This window comes from Chlorocebus sabaeus, chromosome 21 (genome assembly GCF_047675955.1).
Source record: "Chlorocebus sabaeus isolate Y175 chromosome 21, mChlSab1.0.hap1, whole genome shotgun sequence".
In the NCBI taxonomy this organism is placed as follows: domain Eukaryota; kingdom Metazoa; phylum Chordata; class Mammalia; order Primates; family Cercopithecidae; genus Chlorocebus; species Chlorocebus sabaeus.
This window is the reverse complement of record NC_132924.1, coordinates 25,448,925-25,459,457: the sequence shown is the minus strand read 5'-3', so window position 1 is coordinate 25,459,457 and position 10,533 is coordinate 25,448,925. Positions and strand designations below refer to the sequence as shown.

General features: G+C 37.3%; 1 protein-coding gene across 6 annotated transcripts in view; it reads right to left on the bottom strand.

Annotated features, from left to right (window-relative positions):
• Nucleotides 1–366: 366 nt before the first annotated feature.
• The window catches only part of MATCAP2 (microtubule associated tyrosine carboxypeptidase 2), a 72,062-nt gene continuing 61,895 nt past the window's right edge, over nucleotides 367–10,533 (bottom strand). For 4 of the 6 annotated variants that reach the window (XM_007981607.3, XM_007981609.3, XM_007981612.3 and 1 more), the window contains 4 exons: nucleotides 9,471–9,603; nucleotides 8,297–8,602; nucleotides 5,452–5,549; nucleotides 367–3,135 (listed from right to left, as the gene is read on the bottom strand). In XM_007981607.3, the coding sequence (XP_007979798.1) occupies nucleotides 2,977–3,135; nucleotides 5,452–5,549; nucleotides 8,297–8,602; nucleotides 9,471–9,603 (696 nt within the window). In that variant the 3' untranslated portion in view covers nucleotides 367–2,976. The remainder of the gene's footprint in view (nucleotides 3,136–5,451; nucleotides 5,550–8,296; nucleotides 8,603–9,470; nucleotides 9,604–10,533) is intronic. The other 2 variants (XM_073008966.1, XM_007981608.3) reach the window with 1 other exon arrangement.

Genomic DNA, 10,533 nt, shown 5'->3' with positions numbered 1-10,533 from the left:
TCTGATCGTTTTATAAAAGGTAGTTCCCCTGCACATACTCTATTGCCTGCCGCCATGTAAGACATCACTTTGCTCTTCATTCATCTTCCACCATGATTGTGAGGCCTCTCCTGCCATGTGGAACTGTGAGTCCATTAAGCCTCTTTCCTTTATAAATTACCCAGTTTCAAGTATGTCTTTATTAGCAGCATGAGAACAGACTAATACAACCTCTCTCCTTTTCTTTTCTCCATATGTCCCATGAGAGTATAAGCTAAAATAACTAGGGAAAAGGTGAAGTGTGGTAAATATAGTATTTTTCTAAGAAGTAACAGCACTAGAAGACAAGCATGATTAATGTCCTTTTGACAATTATCACAAAATAAAAAGCAAGAAACACCACAATACAAATATAATTGGGTTTTCAAAGAAAACAAGTTACATGCATATATAGACACATACTTCATCTGAGAACCTTGGCACTATTTCTTTTTATTATAGCTAGACAAAAAATGCCCAAAGATATACAAAACAAACAATACAAACTTTAAACACTTTTACAAAGGTGAAAATATAAAGAAATGAAGACTATGGATTTATGTTTGCAAACATTAATTTCCTTTGAATCCTGTCTGGTGTTAAAACCTAACAGTTTATCAGTATTTGTATTTGATACAACTATTTTTAAAATTACAGTGGACAAAACTAATGAAATTCTAATCATCAATAGCCTATGACAAATAACCATTGTAATTAAAATTAATACAATCTTCAACTATTCTCCTAAGTACTGTTGCTATAATTTTCAGTTTACTAAAACTTTTTATTTTAGGGAAAAAACTGACCTTACTGCTATTTTTGGAAAAAGAATTAATAAACTTTCATTAAATATTTAATCTCAACTTTTAAAGCTTAAAGCTCTTTATTTCTGCTAATCTGAAACTACTTTTGGTTCACTGCTAACTTTTAAAATATCTTAATCAATGTGATTTAAGGTCATTTTGTCTGCAGAGTGCTCATGTTTTTCATCTTTATACCAAAGCAGTAAGGCAAAAAAGCAGTTCCTTTTCCAAATCAGACAAAGAGAAAATATTCATCCATTTTAAAAGTCAGGAACTAGAACCGCTGCAAATGATCCTACCAATAGGAAATTAAGGCTGCTGTGATTTTCCTTTATATTTAAACCATAAAGTAAGATTAGCAGTGCTATTCCCTGTGAAAGTTGAATTTATAACCTTTGGGCTTGAATCACAGGACATAAATATTGCCATTTCTGTTTATACTTCTAGACACTGTTTTCACAATCACTTTTGATAAGTTTTAAGATGAAATTAGAAAACACTACACAATGCTGAGAAAGTGCATGACTCTGCTACAAGGAGATACATGCTAGAGGTGTAAGAGCAGATTCTAGTGTTTGGTGAGCATTGGCACAGTCTGCCCCAGCCTGGCACACAGATGTACAGGACACACACTACCCAGCATGGCACGTAGTTGGGGAGCAGGGGCTAAGGCCTGTCAATGCTCCAAAGTGTCTGGCCCTCTAGTGCTAAAAGCAAGATTCATAGTTTTGCAAGAACCTTTGGGCACCGGCTAGAGTATATCCTGTTTGCTGCAACATTCTTCTTTGAGGCAAGTCCTTCTAGATATGTGAAAGAGAAAAATAATGTAACCTCTCCTGCAAAAGATTTCCCAAAATCATTTTCTAGCATGAATGTGAACCAGGCTTCACAGTATATATCTACCAGTATTAGCACCATTATTTTAGCCTGCACTGAGGTAAAGATAAACTCTCAGACAGCTTTGGGTAGAAATTACAGCAGCAATCTTGAGTGGGGTGTTTACAGCAGCATTCTTTCTGATCATTAAGTTGTATGAAGAACCATTTGAATCCAGGTATATATATCCAAGTATATACTGAAGCTGATAAAATACAAAGGTAGGTTAGCAGGAAAAATATAGCAAAACAGAACTCTCATTTTTAAATTTAAACTATGTCACTACTGGGTTGATGAAGTCAAAGATTTGATAAAATATACTGAACGAATAGCACAAAGCTGGCTTTATAAACCATCAACACCGAGAAATTTCATTTTTCAGGGCATGGTCAAGTTTACTGTAGGTGCTACCCAGTCAACATCCAGAGCCTACATTTAACCAGGTCAGTCTATTTGTCCTCTGCTTGTTACACGTTCTGTTTAATAAAAAAGGTGAGTAGCCCTTCCCCAGTTATTTTTATTTGTGTAGGAAAACCTCTCTGGAATTTGTACTTATCATTTTTATAAAGGACGCAGTGGAAAAGATGTTAAAACTCTGTAAAAAAATTAAAAGGGTACAATATGTTTCAGCAAATGAAAATGTAGTTAAGAGATAAATGGACAAAAAGAGGTGATTCTCTAATTTAGTTCCTATAAGCTGATAAGGTGAAATAATAATGTTAAAACACTTAATGAAAAATTTTCAAATTGCTTTTCCTCTCCCTTTAAATTTCCTTAACATATAAAAAAAATAAGGAAACTTAGATATAGCTAGCTTTTTGGAGTAACACAAAACTAATTTTTCAAAGGAGAATAATTACCATTATTTATCAAATAAAATATAACTTTGGAGTCTGAACAGCAATGGAATTCAGCCAGTCTCCAGTTGGAGCTGACCTCCATATTTAGGCAGAAGCACTAGGCCAGTGCTTACTGCTCAGGCAGAAATTTATCATGCAATTTGACCAAGAGTCTTCAAAAATGCTCAGCAGTAGTATTTTCATCTGACCCTGTTGAGATTCAGAAAATAGGAGTAACTTCCCCCTGCAGCCTATAGAAACATTTTAGGGAAATAGTTTAAGATTTGTACTTAACCTAAAAATTCCGCTGAATACTGAAGACCCTTCTTTAGAAAACACAAGTAGTCGTTCTTCCTTTATAAATCTTCTGGTGCTAACTGCACCTAACTGGTAATATACATGGAGGCATAGCTTAGCTATTTTTGCCAGAACGCTAATTACTATATAAGATCTTTCAGTTCCCTGTCAGTCAGTTCATTCACTTCCATGATCTTCTCTAAGTGTTCCATATATCGGCCATGGTCCTGCAGGAAGTGAGGGACCCTCATGTTTTCGGTAACTGCCAATCCTTTTAAGCGATCCACATCTTCGTAAGAAACCTGAAGAAAGGAAGATGAGTTAATTTAAAAATGTAACTACAATGTACATTTTAAGGATGAATTTCTTCCCTGGGCCTTAAATGAAAGTATACAGATTATGTGTCAAATTATTTTAATAGCTGCAAAATAACAAAAATCAGTGACTTACATTTTCTTCACTGTGTTAAATAATAATGTATTTCTCTGCCCCTTATACCATGACCATATTAAAAGAGTATTATTATTATTTTTTTCCTGAGATGAAGTTTCATTCTTGTTGCCCAGGCTGGAGTACAGTGGCATTATCTTGGCTCCTTGCAACCTCCGCCTCCTGGGTTCAGGCAATTCTCCTGTCTCAGCCTCCTGAGTAGCTGGGATTACAGGCACCCACCATCACACCTGGCTAATTTTTTGTATTTTTAGTAGAGATGATGTTTCATTAGCCAGGCTGGTCTCGAACTCCTGACCTCAGGTGATCCACCCACCTTGGCCTCCCAAAGTGCTGGGATTACAAGTGTGAGCCACCACGCCCGGCCTAAAAGATTATTTTAAAAAGTCAAATTTGATTTAATACTCTACCTTGAACCTACTCAGTTTGTCTAAAAATTAGACAACTATACTTAATATATTTGTGTGTGAGAGAGAATCTAAAACCAAAACAAGTCTTCTGGCTAAACAGAAATAAAAGAATCAAGAAAATAACTAGAATATAAATGACATATTATTAAATTAGCACAATTATACAGCTAATTTTTCTAATTTTTCTATTTTTGTTTCAATTAAAAGGAAACAAGATTTCATTAGAGAAATGGCTGATCTTCATTAGAGATTTGGGTAGGAAAAGTACAAACTGTGCCCAGACATTTTACTGTGTCAGAAAACATGGAGACATGTTTAAGACACAGGTGCAACCATGAAAAAGTTGAATTAAAAAAATTAAGTCCAATTAAGTCCACAATAATACTACAAAAACGGGGAGTGACAAAGAAATATAAAAGAATTAGAAGATCTCTATTTTGTTACCACCAGTGTAATAATTGATTTGGGAAAAGATCATCAAGGGTTATTAGGGAATAGTCCATTCATAAATATCACCCCAAAGACTATTTACTAATACAATGGGGGAAAGGTACTTTTACAATGGGGAGATCTGGTGGTCATTAACTTAACCCAGGTGATCAAACACCCAGATGATCAAATGGAGCAAAATGACACATACTTTCTAATGTGATACAATGGGAAATACACATCACTTATGTAGTATTCTTGGCAAAAATGTTTAACCTGAATCTCATCAGAAGGAAACAATCTGATAATCCATATTGTAGGAATTCTCAAGAAAACTGCAAAAATGTTTAACCTGAATCTCATCAGAAGGAAACAATCTGATAATCCATATTGTAGGAATTCTCAAGAAAACTGTGCCAATCTTTTTTTCTTTTTTCTTTTTTTTTTTTTGAGACAGGGTCTGGCTGTCTCTCCCAAGCTGGAGCGCAGTGGTACAATCATGGCTCACTGCAGCCTCGACCTCCTGGGCTCAACTGATCCTCCCACCTCAGCTTCCTGAGTAGCTGGGACTAAGTGTATGCCACCATGCCCGGCTACTTTTTAAAATTTTTTATAAAGACAGGGTTTCCCCATGTTGCCCAGGCTGCTCTCAAACTTCTGGCCTCAAGTGATCCTCCTGCCTCAGCCTCCCACCATGTTGGGATTGTGGGCGTGAGCCACCTTGCCCAGCCCAAGTTTTAACAATGTCATGAAAAAAACAGAAAGAATAAGGCAAGCGGAGATTAAAAGAGAGAAAAGATTATAACCAAATGCAATGTATAAATCTCGACTGGATCTTAGATCACAAAAAAGGAGCCACAAAGGACATTTTGGAGGCACTTTGGAAAATCTGAAGTGGATTATATTTTAGATGTTATATTTAATCAATAATAAATTTCTTAAACAAAATCATACAGTAATGTCAGAAAATATTCTGTTCTTAGGAGATATTACAGGGGGAAGTGTTATAAGTGCAGCTTACTTCAAAATGCTTTTATAGTTTTCAGAAAATGCTTTTTAGAAAAATATGTACACACAAATAAAAATAAAAATAAAACAATATATATTCCCAAATTTCCTATTCCTTTATCTCTTATTGACCAAAAGGAAATTTTACAATTTGGTTCTATTACAGAACCAGATTTCTTCCCTCTTGATATGACATAAAGAAAATTTGTTCTGACAATAAAGTAAAAATAGTGTGAAGCTAAGTCTTATTTAATGCTAAGCTCGAGTGAGGGGAATGCTGATCTGGTGTGTTCAGGGATATGCGCCATGGCTTCTACTCACCTTCCCGAGGGCAGTCAGCAGATGGAAGTCTATGGTATCTCTGTATCGAAGGATTTGAAGAATTCCATCCAAGTATACCTGGTCTTTACTAAAACACCCTGGAGGAACCGGAATAGTGTTTACTTTCTGATGTTTAGAAAAATACTAAGTAATTAGATATCAACCCGTTCCATTTACCATAATAATCAGTCCTGCATTAAAAATATTCTAGTTTGTCAACATTTATTTTTATTTTTATTTAACTTTCTTCATTACATAAAATGTCAGGTCTTGACAAGTGCCAGGATGGTATACAGACTAGAACCTTAAGAATTCCTTCTCCTCACACATCCTCCCCATTATTAACAATTCTTTCCTCATTATAAATAGAGACTGGTAATTTCAAATATATGACTCTTACAAATATGATTATCCCACCTTCCCCTACTCCCACCATTCAGTCATAACTCCCATTGTGCACTGAAGGCATCTGAGTGGGGAGACCTGAGCCGGATAGTTTTAGAGCAGGTACATCTCAATAAAGGTAGTGGAGAGATGCAGGATTTTAGAAACTCCTGGTATTTAGAATATTAATAATCCTTCCTCTCCATTAAACAAAAGCAAACTATGGTTTTAAAGCATAAATTTTGACATTGGTTCCTCTCTATGTAAACAAGAACTAGAACTAGATTTTGGAGAGCATGTAGGTTTAAAAAATAGAAAAAAAATGGATAAAGACATGAAAAGTAGAACATTTCATGAGATCTGAACCTAGTTAGAAAAGGATATTCTGTTTACACAGTAAACCTTTTTCCCATCCTGACACAGTTTGTGCAATTTAAAAAAATTTTTTTGCTCTATTAAATTAATTAAAATTCTACCACATGGAGTCATATATTAAGAGATTATTGTTAATTTGGTTAGGTATGCTAATAGCAAGAGGATGATTTAAAAAATTGTCCTAATCAGAAATATTTATGGTAAAAGAACATGATGTTGGAATTGGCTTTAAAATACTTATAGGAAATGAATTTGGAAGAATAGACAACCACAGTTAGACAATGTTGATAATAGCTATGATCAGGTAATATATTACTGGAGTTCAGCATATTAATCATTCTTTTGTATACATTTGAAATTTTCCATAATAAAACATGAAAAACACAAAAGTATGTGAAAAAAAGAAAAAAGAGACTAGTCTAAAAGTGATGAGCCTCCACAGGGTGGGTATCAAAGGCAACATGGAAGCCCTGTGCATCTGGGTACAGAGTACTAAAATCCAGGCAAAGGAATCTAAAAAGAACACTCAAAATGCCCTTGAAAAAAGAGTACAATTTAAGAAACATTTGTTTAAAAGTCATTTTGAATTTCAGGTTAGTTCAGTATATCAATGAATTTTCTTCTAAGAGTATTGAGAAGAGTATTTTAAGAAATGGCAGACAAGTTGCTCATCTGAAATCCTGCCTGGTATTGGCTATGCACACATGAAAGATGGAGAGAGATGTCCTTCTCTTTCCTGCTTCCTATCTTGCCTGCTCCTGGCTCTAAGGCACTACACTGTCATATGAATGCAACACTAGTATGAAATGTTAATGTGGGCTGTGCTAGCAACATAACCATCACTACTTTGAGTAAGTATTTACCAAGCTCCAAATAAATAGTTTAAAAACACTCTTAGGCCGGGCATGGTGGCTCATGCCTATAGTCCCAGCACTTTGGGACGCCAAGGTGGCTGGATCACCTGAAGTCAGAAGTTCAAGACCAGCCTGGCCAACAGGGTGAAACCCTGTCCCTACTAAAAATACAAAATTAACCGGGCATATTGGTGCATGCCTTCAGTACTAGCCTACTTGGGAGGCTGAGGCTGGAGAATCACCTGAACCCAGAAGGCAGAGGTTGCAGTGAGCCGAGGTCGTACCATTGCACTCCAGCCTGGGTGACAAGAGTGAAACTCTGTCTCAAAAAAAAAAAAAAAGTAGAGACTGCCTCTCTAGATTCCACCTCTCTGGGCAGGGCATCTCTGAAAGAAAGGCAGCAGCCCCAGTAAGGGGCTTATAAATAAAACTCCCATTTCCCTGGGACAGAGCACCTGGGGGAAGGGGTGGCAGTGGGCGCAGCTTCAGCATACTTAAACGTTCCTGCCTGCCGGCTCTGAAGACAGCAGCGGATCTCCCAGCACAGCACTTGAGCTTTGCTAAGGGACAGACTGCCCCACAGCAATAAAATGATCAAAATACTGATACATGCTACAACATGAATGAATTTTGAAAACATCATCCTAACTGAAAGACGCCCACCACAAAGAATCACATATTAGATAATTCTATTTATATGAAATGTTCAAAATAGGTAAATCTAGAGATGATTCATTTGCTTAGAACCGGACACAGGGGAGGAAATGGGGAATGAATGCTAATGGGTATGGGTTTCTTTTGGGGTAATGAAAACATTCTGGAATTAGACAATGGTAATGGTTGCACAACTCTGAATATTCTAAAAATCACTGAACTCTACATTTTAAATGGGTAAATTGTATGGCATGTGAATTATATCTCAGTATAGCTGTTTTTAAAAAGTCAAAGACAGAGAAAGCAAAAATAGCAAAATGTTAACAATAGGTAAATACAGATGAAGGGTAGATGGGTGTTCATTCTACCATTCTTTCCATATTCTATATGTCTGAGATTTTTCAAAATTGAACTGGGTAAAAATAATGCTAAGAAAATGCTGTTTAGGAAAACCAGTTCTGACCTCAAGTAACCAAGGTTTAATTTTTTTAAGTAAGTGAATTTTGTGATTCAGGGATTACAAAATCACTAGACAACTAGTCAGTAAGTCAGAAAACCTGCAGTTAAAGGACACCCACCTGGTTGGGAAGTATCAGTCCATCCCCTCTTGGCCCGTACACAATAATCCCATCTTGTATTGGGGTCCTTGACAAACCTGCCAATATCTCTGAAGAGTTCACAAAAAGACATTTGGCTGGCTCGATAAACAGTGTAGTAGAGGAGGGCAGCCCTCCACAAAAAGGGGTCTTTTCTAAACAGAACACTGTGAATGCTTGCTAGTCCTTCTTCTGTGGGATTATTTGGCTTCAGCTCATGTTTTTTACGTCCAGTCCAACTGTTCCATGGCTGCTGGAGGTTGTTAATACCTCGAAAATAATGTGTACCTATGGAGAAGAAAAGTTACATGAAGAAGAAGAAATGCCATTCTTGTTTTAATTCTTCCCCCAAAGACAGATTCCATCAACAATTCTAAAACCAGCCAGGCACGGTGGCTCATGCCTGTAATCCCAGTACTTTGGAAGGCCAAGGCGGGCAGATCACTTGAGTTTAGGAGTTTGAGACCAGCATGGGCAACATGGTGAAACATGTCTACCAGAAATACAAAAAATTAGCCGGGTGTCGTGGTGTGCACCTGGGGTCCCAGCTACTCAGGAGGCTGGGGTGAAGAGGATCACTTAAGCCTGGGAGGCAGAGGTTGCAGTGAGCTGAGATCCTGCCACTGTGCTCAAGACTGGGCAATAGACCAAGATCCCATCTCAAAAAACAAACAAACAAACAAACTCTAAAACCAAATTAATGTGTGCCTACAAATCAAAACAAAGTAGAAAATGACCTGATCCTAACATCTCTTGGGTGTGAAGGAGTACACTGCCTTCAAAAGGATCACATCTCAAGAGAGGAGGTATCACCTTTATAACAATTTACTTTTTTAAAGGAAGAATCACAGACTTGATATTTGAAAAGAACCTCAAAGATACCTTAATTCAACCCCCTCAGTTTAATGCAGGGGAAATCCAGAGCAGTTAAATGACTTTCCAGGTTCAATATACCTAAACACTTCCCTTAAAAAATCTAATTTGAAATGAGACATAAATACATTAGCTTCAGTCCAAGTGAAGCTCATGACTTTTTGCTAAATTTTCTTCTACAAAGAAAATAAATACTACTAAGAAAAAACTCATTCTAAAAAAACATTTCTTTAGAGCTATTTCTTGATATTACAAATAAACAAATGGAAAGGATTGCCTCTACCTATTTCATGCCTCAGCATTCCCTCCAGCCAATGCTCACGTGCAGTGCACACATTGATAGTCAGAGTTGGACATCCATTTACTACTGTCATTGACGCTCGGGAAAGCAGGTCCTCAGTGAGATGAACTACAATCTAAGGGGCAAGAGAAAAAGTAAACAGACATAAAACATGGGCAAGAGAAAAAGTAAACAGACATAAAACATAACATAAAGATAAGGGGAGAAGCTTTCGCAGAAAACAACAGGCCTATAAATTAACACTGTTTTTTGTTTATAACCACCTTAAATCTCCCAGAAACCAAGATGGAATGTGCAGCCAAATCACCTGTGACCCTTCTAATTTTGACCCTTTGGGAACTCAAGAACCTTCACTGAGTTTAAGGGAAAGTAAATGGCTGTGTTGAGGAAGACACGAAGGACTTAAAATTGTACCTCTGAGATGTCGTAAATATGCTCCCTGGCTAAACTGATGCAGACGAAGATACAGGTGCCAGAATCCAGCTCATTGCCAGTGCCAAGGCTTTGAGACTGACCACTAAGAAGACTAATAAGAAAGGCTTCTGGGGCAAAGCTCTTCATTAGCAATTTTCATAAAGTAATTCATCTAATCCCACAAGTTATACAGAAATGGCAGTAAGAAGAAAAACAAAAAGACACTGAACACATCAAAACAATTCAATGCAACAGGAACTTAAGACTTACAGTATTTAGTAAGAAATCTGGGGGACTAATTTAATGAGTAACATAGGGTTGGGAAAACAAAATCTACAGAAAAGAATGACGACTAGGCTGGGCACAGTGGCTCATGCCTGTAATCCCAGCACTCTGGGAGGCCGAGGCAGGCGGATAACCTGAGGTCAGGAGTTCAAGACCAGCCTGGCCAACATGGCAAAAACCCTGTCTCTACTAAAAATACAAAAATTAGCTGGGTGTGGTAGCTGGTGCCTGTAATCCCAGCTACTAGGGAGGCTGAGGCAGGAGAATCACTTGCACCCGGGAGGCGGAAGTTGCGGTGAGCCAAGATTCACCACTGCACTCCAGTCTGGGCGACAGAGAGAGACTC